This window comes from Drosophila biarmipes, chromosome 3R (genome assembly GCF_025231255.1).
Source record: "Drosophila biarmipes strain raj3 chromosome 3R, RU_DBia_V1.1, whole genome shotgun sequence".
NCBI lineage: Eukaryota > Metazoa > Arthropoda > Insecta > Diptera > Drosophilidae > Drosophila > Drosophila biarmipes.
This window is the reverse complement of record NC_066616.1, coordinates 19,807,033-19,831,947: the sequence shown is the minus strand read 5'-3', so window position 1 is coordinate 19,831,947 and position 24,915 is coordinate 19,807,033. Positions and strand designations below refer to the sequence as shown.

Genomic DNA, 24,915 nt, shown 5'->3' with positions numbered 1-24,915 from the left:
ATCTGTGAATTTGCTACAAATTAAGCCGCATGGCAAATAACTCTGAACACCCTCCCAAAAAATAGACCTGTTATCACACCAGCCCATCAACCACCTAACCACCTTATCGCCGCACGTGGAACTGTTTGCCCCGCGGCTCATCGGTAGCTTCTGTTTGTTTTGCGTATTTAAGGGGACAAACAATGGCAGGACATGATCCCGAGGACTCCCCATCCCCGCCAGCGATTCCCATGTTGCCACCAGCAACGCAAATTTCACTCAGTTTCTTTCTGCGAGCACTTCTCTGTTCATTTCGGTTCGGTTCGGTTCGTTTCATTTCTTTTGCCGTTCTGTATTGGCGAGGCTTCAAAAATCAATGAAATACTTTTCGGGCGGCACTGGTGGGGCTTCTCCTGGTTTTGGCTGCGCTTTGCTTTTTATGCTGCCACTCAAGTCATTCAACATGTTAATGCCATTCGGTCATATTAGATGCCAGGCCGGCTGAAATGAGCTAAACCCAGTTGGGTCAAAGGGGAAAGTCAGTCGATGATGGCTGTAAATTAAGGAGAAAGTTAGTTCACATAGCTTTGGTGATTTTTTATAATATAAAAATACTAACTAAATCAATAAATAACTAAATCAAAGTATTAAAGTCTAAGCTATTATTGATGTGTACTTTCTTAAAAAAAATGTATACCTTTCGTAATAACATAAAATAGTAAGCCATTCTTTTCGAAATTTGGAAATATGTATGGATCCTACAAAAATGATCTAGCTTAAATCAATATAGGATATTAGAAAATATGATAAACTTAATTTTCCTGAGATATACAGCTTTCATTCTAGTTGCTGGGAAGCGGTTTCAGTCTAGTTTTAAAATTGAGAAAGTCCTTTAATACAATTTCCCCCCAATGCTTTGACAACTGCTATCAACTCTATGGTTTCTATGATATCCCCGACTCTTATGTGGAATTGTAAAGTTCTGGAAATGGAGTTTCCGAGCCATCTGCGGGTGCAACTGGGCCGACAGCCCACGCCCCCGCTGGAGAGGAGAGTATCGATGACCGCGTGACAGTTGACATTTGCTGGACAGGATGGAGAAGGACGAGCCGCTGTCCTGACAGCTGGACGAGCCGGGCTCGGAACTGTCGCATAACCCACTTCTTATTAAAAACCTAAGCCAGCTTATTAAATGCCCGCGACTTATTACAAACCCTCGAGGAGTAAACATAAGAACGGTCGCAGGACACCCCCTCAAGGAAAAGGAGACAACTACTTGAGTTACAGCTGAACTTGGCCACAACAATGTCTCTTCGTCCTTTCGGCTGTGAGTACACTTGAGTGAAGCGCGCCAAATTGAATTTGTAAGGCGATACTTTCGGGAAAACAAAAGGAGGGAGCCCAACCAGAAGGGTTCGTCGCTGGAATGCCTTATCAATGGAGTTGCCGTCCTGAAACTGAAACAAACCAATGCAGCAATAAAAACTCACTCGTTGTTTGTTTTTTATTAGGGCATCACTTGCGCAAACAACAATAAATGCTGTGTGAAGATCTAAGAGATGATGTATCTATCAGTTTCTCACAGTAGCCCTTCAGGGGCGTCGAAGGGGGCGTTCTGTCCCTCAATTATCTGCGATGCCGCACGCTCCGCTATCTTTAATACTATTTTGGCGAACCGCAAATGGTTATCCTGTAATCCGTTGGATAAATATTAAATTTCAATTACGCCATTTAGCATATTATTAGCCACCGATCGGCACTATCATCATTGAGCAGGTCACGTGCCCGCCAGTCGAGAGCCGATGATAATCTGCCCAAAAGCGAACAACCGCAACCCTCGCTCGCAGCAGATACAAGAGTGGTGACAACCAGCAAAGGATGCGACTGCAATTTTATCAGATTATAATTAGTACTGGTCGGGGGAATCCCCTGAGAGTTCGCCCAGACTTCCTCCCCTCGTCCTGCTCAACAGGTGAGAGCCGAGGGAGAGCCTGGCGAAATTTTGTGTGAGAATTTTTTGGCTTTTCCCCGCTTTCTCTGCCTGCCCCATGTGCATCGTATCGGGTTACTTACCCGATTGGCGCTGTGATTTGTCGTTCTCGACAATTCTCATGAAACGAAATCGAAACGTGGCAGCCAGGATGAAATCTGCCGACTTTTTAAATTAAATTAGTATTATTTCAATTCAGGTTAGGACTGAGAACGGAAAAATCAGATAAAATGTTCAACAGTTGAGACTAGTTCGAGAAAAAATTCTTCAAATCAAGAAGAAAGTGCTCTTGAATTTTTCCTACCAATTTCTTATAAACGAAAGTAGTTTAAATCGAGAACGCCTAATCAATTTTTGAATTGAATAAATAACCACTAAATAAAAGACATATTTAAAAGTTAGTTTAAAAAGAACAACTCTTAAAATCAAGAAGAAAGTGCTCTTTCACCAAATAAGTCCACATAAAAATGTTGATTTTTGAAAATAAAGTAGTTCAAATAGAGAACACCTAATTTAAATTTCGAAATTTGATAAATTCCCATTTTATTTAAACTTTAAAGTTAGTTAGAAAAGAAGTGGACTATTACATTTTACAAAGTTGTATTTATTGAGATGAAAAACTTAGGCTACAGTAAACTCCCCCTTAATAACAAGAAAAGCAAATCAGTTATTTACGCATATGCAACCCCTTAGATCTTGGGATCCTGGGGCGTCAGCTTGACGATCTTCAGGGACTCCTCCCAGATCTTGAGGCCCTTCTCCTCGTCGAGGGCAGCGGCATTCAGGGTGGCCTCCTTGCAGTCCATGAAGTACTTTCCAGACACGTTGGCCACCTCATCGGATGTGGCCAAGTAGATGGTCGTCTGGGCTCCGGCCTTGGTGGTCTTGAAGAAACCCTTGGTGATGGCCATCATTGGCAGGTTGAGCGGGAAGGGCACATTGCGCCAGATGCCCGAGTCGATCATGCCGGGATGCAGGAAGTTCACGGTCACCCTGGTGCCCTCCAGCCGCTTGGCCAGCTCCCGGGCGAAGTAGATGTTGGCGAACTTGGACACGTAGTACAAGTAGGCAGCCGGGAAGGTGCCAATGGGGTTCAGCTTGGCCAGGTTAACGGAGGACAGACGGTACAACTCCGAGGCCACAATAACAATGCGAGCCGGTGCGCTCTTCTTCAGCACATCGATGAGCAAGTGCGTCAGCAGGAAGGGCCCGTAGTGGTTGGTGGCCATGGTCAGCTCAACACCATCCTCGCTCGTCTGCCCGCGGAAGGCCAGGGCCATGCCGGCGTTGTGGATCAACACATCGATCTTGGGCTCCGTCTTCACAATGTCAGCGGCGAACTCGCGGACGGACTTCTGGGAACCCAGATCCAGCTTCTTGACCAGGACCTTGCTGTTGTTCGTCTCCTTGATGATCTCATCTGTTTATTAGATTATAAAAATGTATTATCATCATATGACACTAAGATTTTAAATAGGTTTCTTAACCCCTTACCCTTAACGGCATTGGCAGTCTCCAGGTTTCTGCAGGCCATGATGATGCGGGCTCCACGTCCTGCCAGATCCTTGGCCGTCTCCTTGCCGATTCCGCTGTTGGCGCCGGTGATAATAACGGTCTTGCCCTCCATCTTTGTCTGTAATCAATGTCAGGGGTTAATTAACTGATTGGAGTCTGCGATATAAAATGACAAGGGCGTTTCTGGGGCTGTTCGGAAGTATGTTTACAATAGTAATTAGTGGGCACTTGGTCACAGTCACAGTAATCGCAGTTCGTCTGGAACGCCTGGCATCTTAGTTTCCATAACCATTAACGGGGCTCTTAATTGCCGTCCGAGCTGAGAGCTTTCCGTGAATCACAGGTAAGCGATCGCCCAGATCGTAACCGAGATACTGAAGCTTAGATGTTTTGTGGCATCGAGACAATGTGCTGTCAGGTGGTAACCGTATATCTCAGATGTGACGTACCGCATCTCCCAGAAGGTATCTAATTAAATCTGTAATTAAGTCGCCGCGTCATAACTGATCAATGTACTAACAAGATCAAGCCGGGTTTTACGAGCTGTGTTCTAAGTTACTAGATTTTCATATATGGCTACAGAATTTTTATTAATTTACTGGGGGCTTTCCCAGACCCTGTGAAATTTTCCTAAGCGAGACCCTGTTTCAGTAAACTTAGCTTAGTGACCAACTGATCGTTATAAAAAACAAAAACCATGAATGATTTCCAGTGTCCCTCGGTAAGCAATATAATTTGTATGTATAAGACGACTCTATCTTTACGATCTGAGAAGAATTCGCTGCGGAAGTTGGTGAAACAGCCTTAAAGGGGAGAATTATTCAAGTCGTGTGGCGATTTCTGGGATTGGGAGACTGTTTCGGGTAACATGGTTACTGGGATTGGGTTTTGGCGATTGGGGGAGGTTCATTCGTTACCTCGGTGAAACATCGTCCCGCCGTGATTCGTAGATAGAAGCGAATGCTCATCAGAGTGGCCACCATGGCGGCCGACAAAGTCATGAGGAAGATGTCGCGCACATAGTGCTCGGTTGGCAGAAAATCGAAGATGAAACCCATCCTACAAATATTCCGAGGTGTGTATACTACATATTGTTTATATCCGTGTCAACATGCAAATCAGATTATATAATGTCCGAGGCAGCGAAGGCCAGACGTCGGTCTTAGGGTATAACGAAACGAGTTTGGTTTAGGGTTTTGGGGTTTCGGTGTTTGGTCTATCGCTCAGTCGGCGAGGGTTTTCATAACTCAAATCGTTTATCAGCGACTGTCAAGAAATCGATTTTGGGGGCTGTTGTGAAAACTTACACTTTCACTTTCACACATGTGCGTAATTATGGCTTATTATGATGAAACGACGAAAAAAACATACAAAGTTCATTGGCAGCCGAAAAGGAAGAAGGTTGAAAATGAAAGAAAGTCTGGAGTTTCTGGTTTTTTCTTTTCTTTTCTGATTTCTTTTTTTGTTTTGCTGTCCACGTCACAAAGATTTTCGAGTGCTTGCCGCAAGACTCCGAAGAGTGGCTCTGGTTACGCTTGCTTGCACCGCTTGAGAACCCCCGCCCCAAAATGCAGTCTCGAAAAGATCCATATGAAAGCAGTCTAGAACTGACCCGTTTTCGGCCTCTGTTCGCCGATTTTCGCCACAGACTAGTTTTTAGTGCTCACTCACCTGTTTCGGCTGTTGGCTGATCTATAATTTATAGCGACTGCTGCTGACCTGCACTTTGGACTGTCTGCGGTGCGAATCGGTGTCGGGAGATCCAAAAGCTTGTGCCACAACCTTCGCCTTGAACGACTGCTCGAAGACTGAAATCCGAATTCCGATTATAAAGCCGAGGCTGCGGAGAATGCGCGATCGTCTCCGCAGGTCTGGTATGGCCATAGTCGCGGTGATTTTGTTATTTCAGTTATAGCCATGGTAACAGGTTAGCCGCCTTCTTAGCTCCTCTTTGTGCCCGTCTTCACTCACAGGGCAGTCGTGAAGAAAGAGCGGAGCAAAGTGGGAGAAAAACTAGTTACCTGTTGGTAAGAGAAAGATCTGGGGGAGTGGGCTTAAAGACAGTGGCTCTGAAAAAGCCACCTAGCGGGAGCTTCAGAACGTTTCAAAGTCGTTATGCGACTCAATAAATGGGCTTTGAATTATGAAGAAAAATATATTATCATTACTGAATGAAGAACTTAAAGGAATCTCAGAAAGGGGAACAAAATTAGGCTTATACAAATTATATAATTGTACGACAGCAGCTGCAATCAACAATTCATCGATGACACCAGATAACCTATCATCATTGAATGCTGTCATTAATATGTCATCGATGACAGCAACAAGGCAATCTAATTTTCCTTTATTCTTATATCCAACTTATTTATTTATTTCCTTAGCAAAATTAAATCTAGTTCACAATACTAAACCTAATCATTTTTGTTTCACAAAATATCCAATTCGAGTTCTCTTATAGGTTGTCTTTGATGTCATTCTAAGCAGATTGGTTGTCCTCAACAATTCATCGATGACTCCACCTTTGCATTCATCAAACCTGCTATCAAAAATTCATCGATGACACCACCTAAGCTGTGACAAAAAAGCTTCTCTCAAAAATTCATCAATGAAGAATAGTTTTTCACCTCGTTAAGAGGTGTTTTTGTTTGATATTAAATACACCTCTACACTTAATTTGTATTTTCTTTTATTATTTAGATGTCAAATGGATAAGTACAATATAGGAAGCCCAACAAATCTAGCAAAAGCTTAGCCCAAGCCCACCTAGTTCGTTGCCCAAGTCCTCAGATTTTTATTTGGGAGAGATAACTGTCTTAGAGTTATCGCACAAATAAGTTGTCATTGAATGCAATAATGATTGTATTGTACATAAATACATATTTACATTAGGTTTTACTGATGAAAGTTTACAGAATTTCGGTAAATGTCATGTGGCTTCTACTTATCGATAGTGTTTTGCCTGCGTGGTCTTTCGGGTTCCGTTTCCGCATCAAGGTGCTTGGTTAAGGTGTTGTACCACTCGTTCATGTGGTTGGAGATGATGTTTATAAAGCGAGAGACCTTCGATTTCACAGTGCTGACGAGGCTTTCGGAGAGCTTGGACAGGCTGCGATCCTTACCAGTAGCCTGCGACTTACTGCTTATCTTCATGATCTTGGACTCCTTCTCCTCTTTGGGTTGGCTGGCATCCTTCTCTGGACTCTGGTCCACCTTGTACTCGTAGAAGGTGTACCTTCCCAGGGGCAGCATCTCGTCGCGATCTGCTTTGTCTATGGCATTGGAGGGCAGTTCGTCTAGGGAATTGGTAAGGGGTACGGCACGACGCCTTCTCATCGCCGGAAGATCCCACCAGGAGGTAATACCTTCATCAGCCGTCTGCTGAGGTAGCTTCTGATGCAGAGAAGGGGCACTTTTCTTCGTTCCGAAAAGGTCCTGGTTCAGGGATTTTTTTCCGGAATTTTCTGATTCCAGCGAACCCTCCCGCGCGCCCTCATCTCCCAGAGAAAATTCGTGCTCGTGCTCGTTGATGTGACTGAGGAAATGCTTTCCCAGCTCCTTTTGCGCCTGCAAGAAATCATTAGCCACGTGACCTATTCTGGAGTGCCGTCTTCTGGCAGTTGGTACTGGGTCAACATCCTCTTCAGGCTCCTCTATGGGCTTGGATTTAATTGCAGCACCCTGGGCCATGGTGGCCTTCCTGGAGAAGGGTTCCGGAAAGAGCAGTGAGTTCAAGGTGGCCCCCAGATTCAGTTGCTTGGTCGGTGGAAGCTTGGGAGCCGGCAGAGCCTCGAAGAATTCCGTGGGCAGTAGGCGCAGCTTGGCACGTCCTTCGGTTGGCTCTGGTTCCTGTTCCTGCTCATCTTCCTTTTCCGCAGCTTTCTGGATGATCTTCAGCTCCTTCCTGGACTTGGTTCTCCTTTTCCTGGGCACTTCTGGTTCAGCCTCCTGCTCGTTCTCCTCGCCGTCCACGCTCTCTATATGCTTCAGATGCACATCACCCTCCGGAAGACGTGTGTAGGTGGGTGTCTCCTCGGACTTCTCACCGATGCGCTTGAAGAACTTCTCCTCGTCGAACTCGTCAAAGTCGAAGAGAGGCTTTTTTTTTCTTTCAGGCTTGCGGATCTCTGTAATCTTCTTGGTCAAGGCGGTTTTCTTACCCTGACGGTTGTAGAAAAAGGGTCCCGAGTAACTGGAAGTGCTGCGTTTGGATCGTTTTTTATCCATATCGCGGGTTTGCTCGAGGACCTGGTACAACCAGGCCAAAGCTTTGTGGGGTTTCACCGACTTCTCCTTGTCATCGCCCACTTCTCGCTTCGGCGGAATGTCATCCCTGAAATGCTCTAGCAGGCGGTCGAGAAGGCTCTCCGGAGTGTCTTCCTTGTCGATGACAAATCTTCGATTGCGATTGATGGAACTCTGAACCGATCCTCGGGCAACCGCAGTCTCCTCGATCAACCGCTGGAGCAACCTATCGGCGGAACTGTAGCGGGATGAGCGCCGCTTCTCCTTGGAGGAGGTGGACTCGCCACTCGAATCGTCCGCCTCGACCGCCGTGAACTGGCAGTGCTCCAGATTGACATCGGGTAAGACCCAGAAGCTCACCGACATGCTGGGCGCGATCAGTTGCAGGGGCTTGGTGGGATCAATGGGTTTGATCAAGGGACGCAGAGTGGTGTTTAGGTGCAAACGGACATTGTTCAGCTGCACCCTCTGGTCCAGACCAGTGATCACGTACTGCCAGATTTCAGTGCTGGCGAGGTGTTTGGAACTCTTCACCGTAATCGTGGTGGGCTGCTCCTCCGTATTGACCACCATGAAAGCCAATCCTCCCGAGACAGCATTCGCACAATGGGTGTAGAGCTTGCTGGTCGGGAAGAAGGCATTTAGGGGTCGGGCTGGGAACACCCTCGATCCCATGACCTTCTTGAACAGGGCCGTCACATAGAGACTGAAATTGGGTCGCTCAAAGTCCGCAAGGGTCATTCGCTTGAAGACCACATCGAAACCGATGGTGGCAGCATCTCCCAAGGTCTGCGCCCAGCGCAGGGCATCCGTGGTCTCGTCGCCCACCAATCTCTGCGAGGATCGCTCCTCCGGCAAAGTCAGCCACAAGGGAATACGCTGTTGTTGGAGGGTTCTCAGGGCAGGATCGCTTTCGTATATATAGTTTCCCAAACTCATCTTGGGCAGCATGTTAGCGGGCCTGAAATTAGGAAAGGTTTTCAAAACATAACATTAATAAGAGGATAATATATTCCCACAAAATAAATCTTATGTGGAATTTAAAATTATTTCCTATTATTGAAAAATAATTAGCATACTTAAAAATAATAAAAGTTATAAAATATTTTGTTACTTACTGCGTCCAACCAAAGGCCGTATTCAGATCCTTAGACATTTCCACGTATCTCTTGGTTTCATCGGGACTGCTTCCCGCAGAGATGTCCGCCCCCATCACTTGCCAGTCGTCCACGTAAGGTTTAAAAGTATCTGTCATCAGTTTAAGGGTTCGCAGTTCCTGGATGTAATCCTTGGCCCTGGAGGTGCCGAAATCCGTGCCCAGCTGCCAGATGCAGTCGGTGATGCCCACCATGTAGGAGGTGTTCAGGATCTTGAGCGTGTGCATGGAGTCCCACTCATCGGGGGCATAGGGAACCGGGATAATCATGGTCCAGTTCACGGCCCTTCAAAGAAATATACTTAGATGATCAAAGGAAAGGGGGAGTGGAATCCTTTGACTTACCGCGTCCAACGATTAAAGCCCTTCCAGATGATCTTGGTGGGATTTCTCAGCTTGGTCGGCGCATTGCTGGCAAAGTAGAAATCACCGACGAACTTGATGTGCGAATCTCCCAGCAGATTGGCCAAATTTGTGACTGCCTTGCGATTCTTACCATCCAGAGCATCGTACAGATCCTCCGGCCGCACGGCGAAGCTCACAAACTTTTCGTTCACATCGTTGTAAGGACGATTCACATGGAGCTGCACCAGGGTGTCAGCCCAGCACACAACCGCGAGGCCCAAAAGAACCACGGATAAATGCCACATATTTTAATCCAGAACCAAGGATACGAATGGTTAGTTAGACCGGAGACCTGCCCGTTGCTCGATGGCTCCACAACTGACCGGAGCTCGAGAATGGCCACCTCTAAATAAACTCCCCGACCTAGCACTTCCCACCCATTTCGCTGACCTCCGCAATAATTTTCCGCTGAGCGCTGCCCTCAATGCATTGGGATGACCTTTTTGCGCAGCACCACACCAACGTAACCCAAACCCACATGAAAGTGGGCCGTGGGTTGGAATGCAGTGGGTTTATCAATGAACCAAAAGGTGACCCACTGAGGTTGCGGTTGGACTGCAGAGGCCATGTTCTTAGGCATCCTCGACCACGGTCACGGTTTTTGTTAGAATTCGGGAAAGGTAAATTGAAGAGAATTTGTGACCTGACCGGCGTAACACTAGTATTAAATTAAGAAGGTTGTCCAAGAAAGTTTAAAGTTACGATGACTTTTCAAATCTTAGAACACGTACAAATTGTTGGGATATTTATCAAGATCCACAGCTATTACATGGCAGCTTCTGTGCGAATTTCTAAACTTTTGATAGAAATAAACGTTTTCCTTTTCATCCGAGAACAAGATTTTATTGTTTAAACTAAACCAAGAAACTTAAGCTTATTACATATATTTGAATATTAAAAGATCGCGCTCTCAAATTAATCGATAAAAATGTCAGCGGCGAAGGTTGCCATCGAAATCGGTATGTTTGTCATTTTCCAGCACTGGTTCCGCCATTTTGTTATAATAGTCGCCAGAAATCGCGCCAGAAATTTCGGCAAGCTTCGTGAATTATAAAAAAAAGGCAATTAAAAATTAATTTTAGGATCGCAAATTAGCAAAACCATGACCGACAATAATAATAATGAACTGGGAAGGGCCGTGTACCTTGCAGACGACGAGGAAATGAGTGATGCTGTAGAGAGAGCCCTGGCGAAATTGGCAAGTCTTGAGTCCTTTTAGTTTTTTTTTGTGTTTAAATTAATATAGACTTTATACAGCGCTCTGAAAATGGTATGCAAGCAGATCATAGCGCAGATATGAAGCAGCAGATAGTGGCTCTGACTACGAAGAAGTACGCCGCTTTGTCCTACATGAGCCATGCGAATGTAGGCCGGAATCTGCTGTCTGGATTGCGCGAATTGAAAGCCAAAAACGCGAGGATCATCGAGTATCTATCTAAGGTGATCGAGGCAAAGCACACCGTGGCACGGGCCTATGATGAGCACTGCAAGAAGGTTCTCAAGGAAAAGGAGGCACGAATGGAGCAGAGAGACTACGACGAATTCACCACGATGGTATGTGTCGTGCTCCCGAGTCCTGGAAACCACAGATAACTATCCTACTCTTAAGACTTTAAGATAGGATAAGCTTTTAGCAGTTATAAGAGTGTAACTTTAATATTTCTGAGTCTATTTCAAATCTAACATTTAAAATATTCCCTTGAAAATTGTTTTGTATTTTTTTTAACTATTCGCTAAAGTTCCTCGTTTGTAAAGTTGTTTTGAGACCTACCCCAAATTACCTGTATAAGTACAGCTTAAATAAGAACTACTATAATATATAAGAACTCATATATTTAATCCAAAATTCATACTGTTTCAGCCCCACCATGAATTAAATCATCGCATCGCAGAGATCAGGAGTAACACGGCCGAGCTTCGGGCAAAGTTGGCCTTAAAAATCAAGGAGTTCAACGAAAAAAAGGAGCTGTTCAATGCCACCAAGAAAAGCTTGCTTGCTGAAATGCGCGCTCTAAGCCAAGTTGAACGAGATGCCATGTAAGTAAATACCATAATTTAGAGAATGCTATACAAAATTAGGAATTAATTTTAGCACAAATTAATTTGTACATTTATTCAATGCTCCTTAAGACAAGCTCCTGAAAAACAATTTACCAATTTTATCAATTCCCCCATTTTCTCAACAGGGATATAATTGAAGAACTTAGATCGGAAATAGCTATAAATACCGCTATGAGGGCTATCAAATAATTTCAATGTATATCAATATATACTTTAAAAAACGCCAAAGTAGTTAGGACTAGTATTGGCTCCCTAATTTCATTCATTCGTATATGATATATCCACCAACAAAATATACTCAATTTAAAATGAGTTGCGATACATTCTTATTAAACTTGAAAACATATAAAAACCAAATCATATTTTTCGTTGTGACACGTATAATAAACAACGTGTTCTAAAATATTTTGTGATGCTTCTTTATTTAACTTTCTTAAACTCGAGTGACCATCTAAGGTCCTCCCATTTGCTTTTAATCATCTTCGATGACAACCAAAATGTCCCTGAAGCAGAAGGGAGTGAACGGATAACCGTTTCCAACGTAGAACTTGCTCATGAACTCCACCCAGTGCAGACGCAAAGTGTGCAGAAAGGCGGACAGACCCTCCATCATCACCATGATGGCGATGGTGAAGAACTCCCAGACGGCAAAGATGAAGAACAGGCCAATGGCGCCAGCATAGCCCTCCATCTGCAGTCCCATTGCCAGCACCATGGTCCACAGCACCTCCGACAGCTCTGAAATAAGATCACCAATAAGTAATAAATCAAATGTGGAAATGGGAGATCCTTACGGGCATGAGCCAGTGACAAGGCCCAGAGACGAAGGTAGGAAGCCGTGTGGGAAATGGTACTTAGGATGTACTCGATTGTGTGGATGGCTTGGTGGATCCAGATTTCGCTCATGGGCTCATCATCCTCCTCGCTGTGTCCGCCGGACTCGTGGGATTCAGCTACTTCCGTAATAATGATCTCCTTGCCTGTGGTAACCTCGATCTTCTCCACGATCTCGTCTACCTCTACTACTGGGCCAACGGGCTGAAACAGATGCATTTTATTAAGTATTTTACAATCTAAGAAATGCACATAATCATGCATTACCCTGTTTCGGCGCTTGAATTTAATGTACAAAGGCTTTCCGAGCAGGATCCACGGGATGCAGAGAAGCGCCACCACTATGAAGATCATCTCGAGAGTTCTCTGAATAGGGAACATATTGACATCGCAGCCCGGCAAGGCCGTCTCCGACTTGAAGAGAACCATGTCAATGAACATGATCAGCACCGAGGGCGCACATCCAGGACTATCTGCCTCAATGTCAGTGGTTGGACTATACTTGACCCACTTGTAGAACATCATGAAGCACATGTAGCCGAACATGAGCAGCAGGAACAGGACCTGTGGCACGAACTGCAGGATGATGTAGGCATACTTTTTGAAGAACACAAAGTTCTCCACCGACATGCAAACGCCGAAGACCATATGCAGCACTCCGAAGATGATGGACAGCTTCATCTTGTAGGTGTTCAGGAAGATAATCTTGTTAGAGGCCGACTGCCAGATGGGATCGATGCCCATGGGGTAAACGCCGCGCGTGGCCACCGAGGGATTCAGCGTCAAAGTGGGATTGGTCAACACAGTGGTTCGATTATACACATTAACCCAACGAGTGCCGAAGACGTTGATCGATTTGGAGAAGATGTCGTTGTAGTGGAAACCCGTGTACATGGCGAACAGGCCCATCAGCATGATAATGTATCGACCGGCGAAGAAGATGTTCCAGATCTCACCACCTCGCTTCTTCTGCAGCCGCTTCTCGTCAATAACCATCCACAAACCCAGCAGGAAGAGAATCGTTCCATGTCCCATATCTCCAAACATCACGGCAAACAGGAAGGGGAAGGTGATGCAGGTGTACAGACCAGGATTCACCTCACGGTAGCCAGCAATTCCGTAGGCATCAATAAGATTCTGGAAGCCACGTGTGAACTTGTTCGTCCGGAAGTGGGTCGGCGGTTCCTTCTTGGTGTCCAGCACATTGATGAACGAGGGCACGGTGCTGCCCACACTGGCTGAGCCCGCTGCGAGGGCCACCTCCACCAGCTCCAGTTCCCGCTTGGGCACCCAGCCCTCGCCAATCAGACACTTGCTGCCCAGATCCACGTTGAACAGGTTCAGCGTGTGGTAGATGCCCTTCATCTTCTTGACCATGGCACTCCAAGTGGGCAGCTGCTTCATGGCGGCCTGCAGAACGCATGTCCTGTGGTCACTCGTCTGGTTAATGATGGCCTGGAGGTCCTCCAGGCGGGTCTTAACGTTCTTCACCATCTCCTGGCGCTCAGAATGCGAACTGGGACACGGATACATGTGGGCATGAAAGCCAGTGCACACCTTGCGGATCCTGGCCTGCAGCTGGTCGCCCTGGAAGAAGACCACAAACACGCTCTTGTGGAGAACATTGCCCGTCTTCGGATCCGTCAGAGCAACATCCACATCGCAGCGGCGAACGAAGACATTGCCGCGAGATATGCGCCACAGCATCCGCTCGAAGGCGTACTCCCGCTCCCGGCTGATCACTCCGGCCACGAAGCCCAGGTGGCCATTGGACTGCTCGGGATCGCGGTGGGTGCCCTTCTTGTTCAGATCGAAGTTGTGCGACTCCTGGTCGGAGAAGAACTGATCGGTGCGCTCCAGCACTTGGATCATTTCGCTTAACTCCAGGTAGCTGGTCTGTAGGTTCACATTGTTGGCAGCTAGCTCCATGATCTCGGTCTCCGTCTTCTCCAGATGCAGCTCCAAATCGATGATCTCGCGCGGCTGCGGAGCCGGCGGGAAGTCGTCAATCAGGTCGAGCACCTTGTGACCCTCCTTGTTCAGCTCAGCCGTCACGTAGCGGATACGGCGCTCCAGTTCATCGCAGCGTCTTACTTCGCTGATGAATTTTCGCTGTTGGGCGTTTACCTTCTCGTTTAGCTGTGTTAGGGATGTGGAAAATAGATTTCGATGTTAGATTATTGGAATTACGAGAACGAGGATCACAAAATAGGTTGCGATTGCTTTTGAAGGACTGCATTCTTTTACTCTGGTCACTTACATCACGGAACTGGACAACTCCCACTTCGCCCAGAGCAGCGATCGTATCGTAGGCTGCCTCTGGCTGCAGATACATCTGCACCAAGGACATCACCTCGCTGCGGAAAATGCTGTTGCTCTCCTGATTGGAGCCGCAGCTCCACCACTTGGACATGGTTGCCGAATCCTTTTGCTCCTTTCCTGGGTTGAAATATTCCGGAGTGGGCTCCTAACTTTCGGAGCGCCGCTGACGAACTGATCGGTCTGGTCACTTGACTTGGACAAGGAAGGTTCTGAGGTAATAGCTGGCCCACGAGCTACTTTCCAGGCTTATCAGTCTGCCTGCCTTGGATAAACATTTGGGGAACTCGGTGTCCAATTGAGCCATCCATCAACATGATCGAATGTCCGCTCCCTCAATTGTAACTCCCCTTCCCAAAAACTTTTTGCTATCAGAAGATAGTTTGCTTTGGGTGTAATTCAAGACCACTAGGAATTAAAAATCAATTGTCAGATAATTACAGAGTGATTTTCAATTCATCACATACACATTCGTTATATATATCAATGAAAACACGTATAAACCATATCAGCTATATGAAATGTAAATATTTATAAGGTAAACTTTTTTTTTTGAGGCAGCCTAAAAGAATACTATAGAAATGAATTTCTTATAAAATGATATCGTCTCAGCTACATCAAATTTATAAACAAATGCGCCCGATTTAAATAAAAGCCAATGGATTCTTAAAAATCGATTTCTTAAAGAACCCCTTTCATAAGTAAACATTTCCAACACTTTTGCTGTTCTCTTCTTTGCTGTATATTTATTACAATTATTATTTGTATAAGTAGTTATTTAAAACAATGAATATCAAATTATTGCTTTTGAAGGGGTTTCTGAGAATACTAGGCACAACTCAAATGAGGAATACTTTGACAATATATGGAATACAAAGCGGAGGATACAAAAAATGTGGGAAGAGCACCACAATACTGACAATATCCAAAAAAAATTAAACAAAACAAAAACATTTAACAAACAATCGAAATCTTTCGGACTGGGGGTAAACAAAGCTCGCCGATAATTGTATACATATTTCCCTAGTTTGAGCACATTCGGCTGGGTTTACTCCTCCTCCTCGCCGTCGAGGATGGCCTTGAAGCTGAAGGGCTGGAAGGCGTAGCCCATGCCCTCGTAGAACTTGCTCATGAACTCGACCCAGTGCAGACGCAGGGTGTGCAGGAAGGCGGAAAGACCCTCCATGAGGACCAGGATGGCCAGGGTGAACAGGCACCAGGCGCCGAAGATGATGAACAGGCCGATGGCACCGCCCACTCCAGACATTTTCAGGCCCAGGGACAGGACCATTTGCCACAACACTTCGGAGAGCTCTGAAACAATATATCGTATTAGTGACAGAATTAAGGAGACAGCTTCTAGAGATATTTACGGGCATGAGCCAGGGACAGAGCCCAGAGACGCAGATAGGAGGCCGTGTGCGAGATGGTGCTGAGCACGTACTCGATGGTGTGGATGGCCTGGTGGATGTAGATCTCGCTCATTGGCTCGTCATCATGGCCATGGGCACCTCCGGCGCTCTCCTCGTTTCCAGAGAAGCCAGTGGGCAGAGGGGTCTCGCCCTCGGCCAGTTCAATGTTGCCGGTCAGCTGACCATTGTGGTTGGCCTACAAAATAATACACGATTAATACCAAGATCAAAAGCTTTTACCATTTACAGAAAACCCACATGAGCCTTGTTCTTGCGGGTGAACTTGATGTACAGGGGCTTGCCCAGCAACATCCAGGGAATGCAGCACAGGGCGATGAGCACAAAGGCCTTCTGCAGCTGTGGCTGGGAAGCGAACATGAACTCGTCGCATCCCTTGGGCGGCTCGGTGTTCTTGAACAGCATCATGTTGATGAACATGATCAGGACAGAGGGAGCGCAGCCGGGAGTCTCTGGCTGGTAGCTAGTCCTGGCATTGTAGCTGACCCACTTGAAGAACCTGCAGACCAAAAATATTATTTAGTTCAATATACCAAAAGGAGATTTCCGGCCAAACTCACATCATGAACACCATGTATCCGAAGAGCAGCAGCAGGAACAAGATCTGGGGCACGAACTCCAGGATGATTGAGGAGTAGCGCTTGAAGTGGGTGAAGTTTACAACAGACATGCACACGCCGAAGACCATGTGCAGCACACCGAAGATGATGGAGAGCTTCATCTTGAAACTGTTCAGGAAGATGATCTTGTTGTCGGCCAACTGCCACACGGGATCCATTCCGAAGGGATAGACACCGACGGCGGAGCTGTTGGGCGGCAACTGCAGGCTCGGATTGGACAGCACCGTCGACTCGTTGTAGTTGTTGTGCCAACGCGATCCAAACAGGTTCATCGACTTGGAGAAGACATCGTTGTAGACCAGACCGGTGTACATGGCAAACAGACCCATCAGCAGGATGATGTAGCGACCGCCGAAGAAGATGTTCCAGATCTCACCACCGTTGCGGATGCGGGCCAGCTTGCGCTCGCACAGAACCATCCAGGCTCCGAACAAGACCAGGATCAGGCCGTGGCCCAAATCGCCGAACATCACGGCGAACAGGAAGGGGAAGGTGATGCAGGTGTACAGGGCGGGGTTGCACTCTCTGTACGAGGCCACTCCGTAGGCGTCGATCAGATTCTGGAAGCCACGGGTGAACTTGTTGGTCCTGTTGAAGGTCGGCGGCTGCTCGTTGGTGTCGATCACGTTCAGGAACGAGGGAATGGTGCTGCCCACGGCGGCAGATCCATCGGACAGAGCCTTCTGGACAACGGGCAGATCCTTGGTGGGCACCCAGCATTCGCCAATCAGGCACTTCTTGGTCACGTCCATGTTGAACAGGTTCAGCGTGTGGTAGATGGCCTTCATCTTCTTGACCATGATCGACCACGAGGGCAGATTCTTGGACACGGTGGCCAAGACACGGCTGCGGTGATCCTCCGTCTGGCTGAGCACCAACTTCAGATCCTCCAGCCGAGTGCGTACATTGCGCACCATCTCCTCACGCTCGTTGTGAGAACTGGGACAGGGGTACAGCGAGGCATGGAAGCCAGTGCACACCTTCTTGATGCGGTTCTTCAGCTGCTCGCCCTGGAAGAAGGCCACGAAGACGGTCTTGTAGATGGGGTGACCGGTGGCCGGGTCGTTCAGTGGCTCGTCCAGATCGGAACGCTTCAGAAAGACGTTGCCCCTGGAGATGCGCCACAGCATGCGCTCGAAGGCGAACACTCGCTCCCGGTTGATCACACCGGCGACGAATCCCAGCCTGCCGCGGTGCTGGGCAGTGGCCTCATTGTCGCCTCCAGCTCGGTTGGAGGAGTCCAGGTTGAGGACCTCCTGGTCGGAGAAGAAGCCCTGCGTGTTCTCCAGCACCTTGCGCAGTTCCGTGAGCTCCAGGTAGTTGGACTTCATGTTCACCTCGTTCTGGGCCAGCTCGATCATCTCCGACTCGGTCTTCTCCAGGTGAGCCTCTAGATCGATGATCTCGCGTGGATTGGGGGCACGCGGAATGTCATCCTGGATGTCGGGCAGGACGATGCCGTCCTTCTTGATCTCCGTCTCGATGTAGCGGATCTTGCGCTCCAGCTCATCGCAGCGTCGCACCTCGGTGACGAACTTCCGCTGGAAGGCGTTCACGTTCACATTCAACTGGTGGCCGGGAAGAGATACATCTTTCGATTAGTCGGGGCATTTGCTAAAGACAATCCGTACTTACGTCGCGGAACTGCACGCAGCCAGTTTCGCCCAGCTCGGACACGGAGGTGTACGCGGCCTCTGGCTGAATGAACATCTGGCAGAGTGCCATCTCCTCACTACGGAACATGTCCCCCATCTTGGCGACTGCTTACGTTCCCTGTGGACGAGAAGAGGGTTGGGATGGGGCTTAGTCTCGGCATTCCGCAGACGTGCAATTAAAATAGGGAAAAGCAGCGCAGACCACGAATTGTTTTCGCCCTCAGTGAGTGTTTTGTCTGGGTAGATTATCGTATACGATAGACAGTGTGGTACATGGGGAAAAATTGGATCAGCAAGATGGGTTTTAAGATTTTAGATTCTGTCAATCAAGTATACTTCTCATAGTAAATACCTCAGATTCAATTACAATTTTCAAGTTGATGGTTTTTGAGGTTTTCTAATATCCATAAATCCTAGAATTTGTGTTTGCATTTTTTCCATTTAAGCAATCGTTTTTCCTAGTGCTTAGTTCTTCGCCCCCTACAAATTCGCTGGCTTGCTTGCAAATGGTTTTATTTATTTGTCTTTCATTTGTTTTTCTCTGGTGTGGAATGGCAATCACTCTATTTTCAGCTCCATATGGCGCTCGGACTTGGCCGAATCTGACCATGTGTTTCGGCTTGCCGTACAACAAGAGAATCAAACAAAAGAGTCAATATATTCAGATTCCAAATAGGAATCGGTTCCTCAATTACAACACCTTGTCACGTTCTATAAACATGAATTTAACTGCTAAATCACGTAACTTCAAAGGGATGGTTGGGCACAAATATATTTTATAAACGTTGTGTTTGTTTCGAGGGCTTCTCTTAGCAAAAATAAGCATATATAAAGGCTTATAAAAAAATTCCAAAATTAACGATAAATATTTAATATAAAGCAATCCCACAGCGGAATTGATTTAATGCTAAACACTTATGCAGCTCGCTTTCAAAACAAAGAATGATGGGAACCCCGAAGAAATCATATTACGATATAAACAAAGTTCCAATTCCTAGAATCTACCGATTTATGATCCAAATATAAACAGCCATTAAGATATCTTGCTTTTCGAATGTCGCAATCATTGTTTATAGAAGTCTAGACAGACCAAATGGCACAGTAATGGATTCCATTTTACTTCAATCCTGTGCTATCTGCTTTTTTCCTGACTCAACCAAAAGAATGTTGTCCTCTGTTCCCAAAATGTCATATTGTCAAGACAATTTCCCTGGCAATCTTAACTTATTTGCTTGAGTTATCTTCAGTACCGCTGCAATATTGTTTACGGCCCGAGAAAAGGTTCTTATCGCCGTGTCGACTGTAAATGCATTCTGTTTGTAATACTCTTCCTGAAGTCAACTGAGCCAACCGAAACCCCGAAAAACATATGCGGGTACTAATACAAATTATGGTTCAGCAAATCAACTGATAATTGTAACATTATCGAGGGCAGCCCGACCATGTGCAAATAGAGTAGACTTCTCCCAAAATCGGTGGAACCCAGATAATGCAAGTAATTACTGTTTTTGATTTAATTGGGTCGTCGGCGTGGGTGGGTGGGCCGATGGCAGTGGGGTGGGTGGGGCAGGTCCTGGGTGCGGGGAAGGGCCGCAGTCCCCATTGTGGCGTCTGCACTCGAGAGCATTTCGCCATTTCGCAGTGTACAATGTACACACAGACGACACCAAGGTTTGTTGTGACATCATCGGACCAAACAGTCAACGACACGGCGACGTCAGCCTGGCACATTATCGAACTTTAATGGGTCCCCCGGTCCCGGGATACCGTCCGAATCCGCATTCCCGTACCCCGTAGCCGGGCAGGAGGGAATTAGCTTTTGCTTTTTGCGGTACACATAAAACGTATATGTTCCATGCATATAGTCTGCTTTCAAAGAACATTAGCAATGTGTTCTTTTGAAAGACAGAAGAACACTGAACCAAAAATGTCTTAAATGATAGAGGAAAGTGGTATGAACATTTTAAAGATAGAGAGTCCTAACTAGGGATCGTTGGTAAAGAACCCAAGGAATTTCCGGACTGGACTGCAACCAGAGCTCTTGAGATATAACCGCTGAATCATTAGATAAGTCATTTTGTGATATAGCTATTGTGTTTATAATAACTCATAATTTCAGAGGAAATACCCTCTCAGTGTAGGTTCTTTTGAGTCGTTTGTTAAAATGCATTAAAATAGGAACCCAGAATATTGGCCAGGAGCCAGTTAATACAGAAACGTCATAGATTTTCACCGAGAAACCCAACCGAACCCCTCGGTCGTGCGGGTCCATCAATCACATGACTAGGTTCTGCAGTAGCTGGGAATGTAGATTCGAAACTTGAATTCTCCCCCAAGGTTTGTGCATATCGAGTTCGCAGTGGCATGGGGCCCCCTCATAGAGGGACTGTACAACTTGATGCTCCCTATCGCCTGTTGATTCCCCTTGTCGCCGCACATTTCGAGCACTTTCTGCACTCTCAGATACACTTTATCAGCCCAGCATTTATGTAGGTTGACACTTTTGTTGTTCGCTGCTTTATAACCAAGAATCGCTGGCTGGTTGTCGCCACTTCGCTAAAAATAGCAGACTCATGAAATTCGCAGCCTAATTGCTCATATTATTAATTACGAATATGGCTCATTCTCAGCTCGTTAAGGCTCATTTTAGAATGTTTGCGACCAATTGTATTGGTCTACTTTTATTGGATTATTAAATTACTATTGGCGTGTGCCGGAACAGAAGCGCAGGGAAAATCCCTATGAAGCGGGGCTGTCTAATATAGCGCGGCTACTTGTTAAATTTATAATGCCATTGTTAACTATTTACTGGGACAATTAGCTTTAGTCAAGGTCAACGGGTAAATAGATTGTTAATTGCTATAGGTCCTAAAAGGCATGGACTTGCCGAGTACTGGCCTGTGAATGGTATTATAGGGTAAAGAACTATTAGAACCAAGAATTTAGAACCAAACTTTTTCCCTAGTGGATTTAACCTAGCTAACCGCAAATTCTTCACAAGGCATAGATAGCGGAAGGTCTTTTGTATTTATAATTCATTGTCAGGCTAATTAAATATTTATCAACACTTGGATGGTCGGAGGGGCTTATCTTTTTAAAGCGGATATAGGCTTAGCCGAGACACGAACCTCGTCTATATTGTATCGGAATACTGGTTTCGAAGTTTTCAGAACTCAGTTCTAGAATTCTAGGGCTCTCAGTTGAAAAGCCAGACACAAAGAAACACCTAATACAAACGTTTCTGGAAAATTCACTCGAAACTCGTAATGCCACTGCCGAGAACTCCCCCCAAAACCCGATTGCTTTCGAATCACAGGTAAACTACCTGAGGTAACTCAGTTGTAACTCGCCTGCTCAGGTGCTGTTCAATGATTCAACGGCGCACTTTCGTTTCAATAAATTCAGCTCAAGCCGAGAGTTTCCAGTTGCAATTGCCCAATATCGCAGTTCCACGATATCACAGTTCACACGCACGGCTCGAACACGAAAAAAACACTGAGCGCGTTTGGAAACCAACTGCTAACTGTAAACCAGTACCAGTTCAACTTCAAAACAACAACTAAGCGCTGGCCGACGTTGCCATTGCCGTTTGGGTTTGGCCTGCTCTCTTCGCCTCTCCGCCTTTCCACTCTCCTCTGCTCTCCGCCTTGCTGGTCACTTTCGTGAGTGGACTCCAGCCTGGCGTGCGTGTGTGTAGGAGGCTTCTGCGATATACAGGTGAGCCTCGATTGATCGAACTGGAGAAGGTCCTTAAACGGAAGTCTTCGGAAAATAATAAAAAACCATTTTGGATAATATTTGTTTAAAATTATTAACGAGTTTTCTACAAATCAATTGATTAAATTCAAAAAGTTCCCTGAACTAAAGTCCTTAAACAAGAAAAAAATAGTTTTTTTTTAATACTTGTAATAAAGTTTAAATGCAACTTGTGTTACAAAAACTATTTTTTTTTTAGTTTTAATATATTTACCTAAAGTATTTACTTAGGCACCTTTTTAGATAGCATTACTGAAGCTCTACTGTATCTGATAACTGTTGTTTTTGTTGTTGCTCCTGGCTGACACACGCGAGTTGTGGGTGAGCCTTAATCACATTTAAACGAGCCGCGGGGCAGGCGGCGGGGCGCTCTGAGCGGGGAGTGAGAGGCGACGAGAGCGCCAGCGAGCGGTTGACATTGACAACCCCCTTTTTGCTTGGGAGCGGAGCGACAGCACGCCCATGTGTGCGTAGGCTAATATCGCTACACTTCGAAGTTTCGTTAACTTTTCGCTCTGTTTTGTTTGTTTTTCTCTTTATCGCGCTCCCCTGCGGCTCTCCCTGCGCCATTTGTTGTTAATTCGAGCACAAATATAACTTCTACTTTTTATTTTGCTTCTACGCTCAGTTTTATTACAATGTCATTTTTTCCACTGCGGGTAATTAAGAACTCGCGGGCCAGGCCATCGAACAAACTCAATGTGAATCCACAAATGGAGGCGATCGAGAAACAAGACGAAAAAACACTCATCTTTTATTAACGCCAATTGTCAATTCAATTCGTTTTCTTCGACTGTTTCTGGGCGAACTAAGATAGTGGTCCTAAAACTTTATCATTGCGTCACTAAAACCATTATTCTGGAGCATTGTACCTATCATCGAACTTGTGGCGGGGAACTAAAAATAAACTAGCGCTATAAAACGGAAGCAAGCTAATAAATTCGTTAATAATCCGAGATGATAGGGGAAAACACTTAGAACAAGGGTTTATAATAAAAGTTATCTTGGGAAAATTTTCTAAAATATTAGAAATACTATACCAACTTTTTCCATAAAGTTTTGTTACGAAAACTGAGTGTCATTCGAGGCTATTGAATATAAAGAGCGATAAGCAAATTCTGCATTTTTTTCGTTTAAAGTGCATTGGCGCCGCCCAAAGCCGATAAGCCCTGGGCGTTACGTAACTGGAGATCGGCAACTCGAGTGCGGGGCTTTATAAAGCTAATTCCCCGGGCGAGCACTTGTGCAGCAAATGCTACACTTGAGATGTGCTAGATTTCTAGAACAGTTCTGATTTTCCATTCATAAACGGGCTCTGCGGCTGTGGCTAATCAGCAGAAATTGATTGATCGATGGCAAGTGCTAGGGGAAATTTATAGCGCTGCCCATAAATCATAATCGAATGGAATTTATTGTGCGCTATTTGCAGCTACTTGAGCTCAGCTTTTGGGGTTGCCTCTAGAGCGCAAGGTTTCTGTGGGCAAAGCTGCAGAACCGAAACCCGCAGATCACATGATAGCCCGGCCATATGATTGCATAAAACTCGAAAACCCGCGACTCTGCCGGAGAGCGCGACTCACAGATACTACCGGAGGTGTTATATTCATATGGGTTCGACTAACACTCACACTGCGAAAGCTACGGTGCGTATCTGAGTATCTGAGAGATACTCGGGGGCTTACGACAGAGATAGCGCTACGGTAGCCAGGTATCTGGCGCTCTGACTTTAGCTGTGACTCCGGGCAGGTGCTTGCACAATGGGTCCCATGACAGGTGGGCCCACCTGGCTAACTAGTAGCTGTCATTAGCCAGCATCACGTGCCAGAATGCGGGCAAATTGAGATGAATTGCGGATAGTTCGAGCGGCTAAAGCACGTGCTTTCGACGGGTAGTATATGGTTTTAGGGATAACCCCTGGCACACCCGAGATCTCCTTGAACCCGTTGGGGGTTTTCGAGTTTTTCGCTTACCTTCACAGCTCCGAAAAAACACCAGATTCGATTCCGTCGCGAGTGCGAGCGATAAATTTAGAACTTGTTTTTGTTGCCGAGCGAGAGTATCCGTAGGATCTTTACTTGAATCTGAAGCTGAGTGGAGCGGAGCACACGTCTGCTCACCGCCAGCGATCGACTGCGTTTAAATTTGGCACTCGCCGCTCCGCCTTGGGAACCTCGCAGTCGCGAATCAGCTCTCCATAACGCTCACTCTCCACCACTCACACCCTCTAGAAGATCCGACTCTCGCACTCTCCCCAGCCCATCTCGGGCATGCCAACTATGTATGATCGGGGTTCGTGGTCGTTATCAGAAATCAGAAATCGACAAATACCCGTACTAAAGTCGAAAGGCTCGAGTGCTACATATGTACAATGTCCGCATTGCGTAGCCATTATCAATTTAAATTAATAACGCTTCAACCGAGTAATTCCCTGTTCTAGATAAGTCGACTTGGTATTGACAGTTGTTTGTTTTGGTTTTGTCAGCACTATAAATCGACCCTCTCCGGGCCCTAGCAACTGGAAAGGGGGCTGAGTCGATCGATCTTTGGCTAAAAGGGGAATGATAAATTTGTACCATTTCTATTTGTGGCCAACAGACCTCTTGACTGTCTGCTGTCCGACAAGGAAGCAGTCAATTGGCTTATCGTTTGTTATTTGTCACTCCAGTAACTCATCAATTAAACATAATTATATTTTCCGTTGATTAATTAATGGTGTTTTCCTAAGTCAAAAAGAAACCATTGTGTGGATAATCTTATTTCATATATTTTATAATTTAAAAAATATATATTTAGAAAGAAAATATAAATAAGTAATCCTATAATATAAATAACCATAAAAAAACTATGATATCAAGATCATATGTTTATAATTTTTAAATTCAAACCGAAACCAGTGTTGCAAAGAGTGTAAAGTGTCAACAGGTGGCATTTCAACGAACCATGGCAAGCA

At 45.9% G+C, this 24,915-nt stretch overlaps 5 protein-coding genes across 6 annotated transcripts; 1 reads left to right on the top strand and 4 right to left on the bottom strand.

The window, feature by feature from the left end:
* Positions 1-2,552: 2,552 nt before the first annotated feature.
* LOC108025537 (retinol dehydrogenase 14) lies at positions 2,553-5,308 on the bottom strand. The gene is made up of 3 exons (XM_017096078.3): positions 5,156-5,308; positions 3,464-3,602; positions 2,553-3,389 (listed from the first exon to the last, which is right to left on the bottom strand). The coding sequence occupies exons 2-3, from the start codon at positions 3,594-3,596 to the stop codon at positions 2,659-2,661; spliced, it is 864 nt and encodes a 287-aa protein (XP_016951567.1). The 5' UTR covers positions 3,597-3,602; positions 5,156-5,308; the 3' UTR covers positions 2,553-2,658.
* An 848-nt stretch (positions 5,309-6,156) lies between these two features.
* On the bottom strand, positions 6,157-9,600 carry LOC108023410 (uncharacterized). The gene is made up of 3 exons (XM_017092871.2): positions 9,231-9,600; positions 8,848-9,171; positions 6,157-8,690 (listed from the first exon to the last, which is right to left on the bottom strand). The coding sequence occupies exons 1-3, from the start codon at positions 9,533-9,535 to the stop codon at positions 6,425-6,427; spliced, it is 2,895 nt and encodes a 964-aa protein (XP_016948360.1). The 5' UTR covers positions 9,536-9,600; the 3' UTR covers positions 6,157-6,424.
* Positions 9,601-10,308: 708 nt separating this feature from the next.
* Positions 10,309-11,756, top strand: LOC108023069 (uncharacterized). The gene is made up of 4 exons (XM_017092321.2): positions 10,309-10,488; positions 10,548-10,844; positions 11,152-11,327; positions 11,477-11,756. The coding sequence occupies exons 1-4, from the start codon at positions 10,393-10,395 to the stop codon at positions 11,538-11,540; spliced, it is 633 nt and encodes a 210-aa protein (XP_016947810.2). The 5' UTR covers positions 10,309-10,392; the 3' UTR covers positions 11,541-11,756.
* LOC108025529 (V-type proton ATPase 116 kDa subunit a1) lies at positions 11,753-14,677 on the bottom strand. The gene is made up of 4 exons (XM_017096057.3): positions 14,446-14,677; positions 12,453-14,324; positions 12,146-12,389; positions 11,753-12,089 (listed from the first exon to the last, which is right to left on the bottom strand). The coding sequence occupies exons 1-4, from the start codon at positions 14,596-14,598 to the stop codon at positions 11,824-11,826; spliced, it is 2,535 nt and encodes an 844-aa protein (XP_016951546.1). The 5' UTR covers positions 14,599-14,677; the 3' UTR covers positions 11,753-11,823.
* A 545-nt stretch (positions 14,678-15,222) lies between these two features.
* Positions 15,223-24,116, bottom strand: LOC108024396 (V-type proton ATPase 116 kDa subunit a 1). 2 transcript variants are annotated; one of them, XM_017094311.3, is made up of 6 exons: positions 23,936-24,116; positions 18,190-18,327; positions 16,495-18,122; positions 16,175-16,433; positions 15,878-16,112; positions 15,223-15,818 (listed from the first exon to the last, which is right to left on the bottom strand). In XM_017094311.3, exons 2-6 carry the CDS (start codon positions 18,304-18,306, stop codon positions 15,553-15,555), a joined length of 2,505 nt encoding a protein of 834 aa, XP_016949800.1. In that variant the 5' UTR covers positions 18,307-18,327; positions 23,936-24,116; the 3' UTR covers positions 15,223-15,552. The 2 variants fall into 2 exon arrangements, with proteins under 2 accessions (XP_016949800.1, XP_016949808.1); XM_017094319.3 differs by lacking the exon at positions 23,936-24,116 and adding an exon at positions 21,560-21,708.
* Positions 24,117-24,915: the final 799 nt, after the last annotated feature.

Excerpts from the sequence above, each read along its gene's own strand:
- LOC108024396 (XM_017094311.3), bottom strand. The coding sequence starts at position 18,306 with ATGGGGGACATGTTCCGTAGTGAGGAGATGGCACTCTGCCAGATGTTC. Across the intron at positions 16,434-16,494 it reads GGATACATGGTGTTCATGAT|GTTCTTCAAGTGGGTCAGCT; the intron begins GTGAGTTTGGCC and ends TTTGGTCTGCAG. Across the intron at positions 15,819-15,877 it reads TCTGTCCCTGGCTCATGCCC|AGCTCTCCGAAGTGTTGTGG; the intron begins GTAAATATCTCT and ends ATATTGTTTCAG.
- LOC108023069 (XM_017092321.2), top strand. The coding sequence starts at position 10,393 with ATGACCGACAATAATAATAATGAACTGGGAAGGGCCGTGTACCTTGCA. Across the intron at positions 10,489-10,547 it reads AGAGAGCCCTGGCGAAATTG|CGCTCTGAAAATGGTATGCA; the intron begins GCAAGTCTTGAG and ends GACTTTATACAG. Across the intron at positions 11,328-11,476 it reads CAAGTTGAACGAGATGCCAT|GGATATAATTGAAGAACTTA; the intron begins GTAAGTAAATAC and ends TTTTCTCAACAG.
- LOC108023410 (XM_017092871.2), bottom strand. The coding sequence starts at position 9,535 with ATGTGGCATTTATCCGTGGTTCTTTTGGGCCTCGCGGTTGTGTGCTGG. Across the intron at positions 9,172-9,230 it reads GGCTTTAATCGTTGGACGCG|GGCCGTGAACTGGACCATGA; the intron begins GTAAGTCAAAGG and ends ATTTCTTTGAAG. Across the intron at positions 8,691-8,847 it reads ACGGCCTTTGGTTGGACGCA|GCCCGCTAACATGCTGCCCA; the intron begins GTAAGTAACAAA and ends TCCTAATTTCAG.
- LOC108025537 (XM_017096078.3), bottom strand. The coding sequence starts at position 3,596 with ATGGAGGGCAAGACCGTTATTATCACCGGCGCCAACAGCGGAATCGGC. Across the intron at positions 3,390-3,463 it reads GACTGCCAATGCCGTTAAGG|ATGAGATCATCAAGGAGACG; the intron begins GTAAGGGGTTAA and ends TCTAATAAACAG.
- LOC108025529 (XM_017096057.3), bottom strand. The coding sequence starts at position 14,598 with ATGTCCAAGTGGTGGAGCTGCGGCTCCAATCAGGAGAGCAACAGCATT. Across the intron at positions 14,325-14,445 it reads GAGTTGTCCAGTTCCGTGAT|CTAAACGAGAAGGTAAACGC; the intron begins GTAAGTGACCAG and ends TCCCTAACACAG. Across the intron at positions 12,390-12,452 it reads AATTCAAGCGCCGAAACAGG|CCCGTTGGCCCAGTAGTAGA; the intron begins GTAATGCATGAT and ends CATCTGTTTCAG.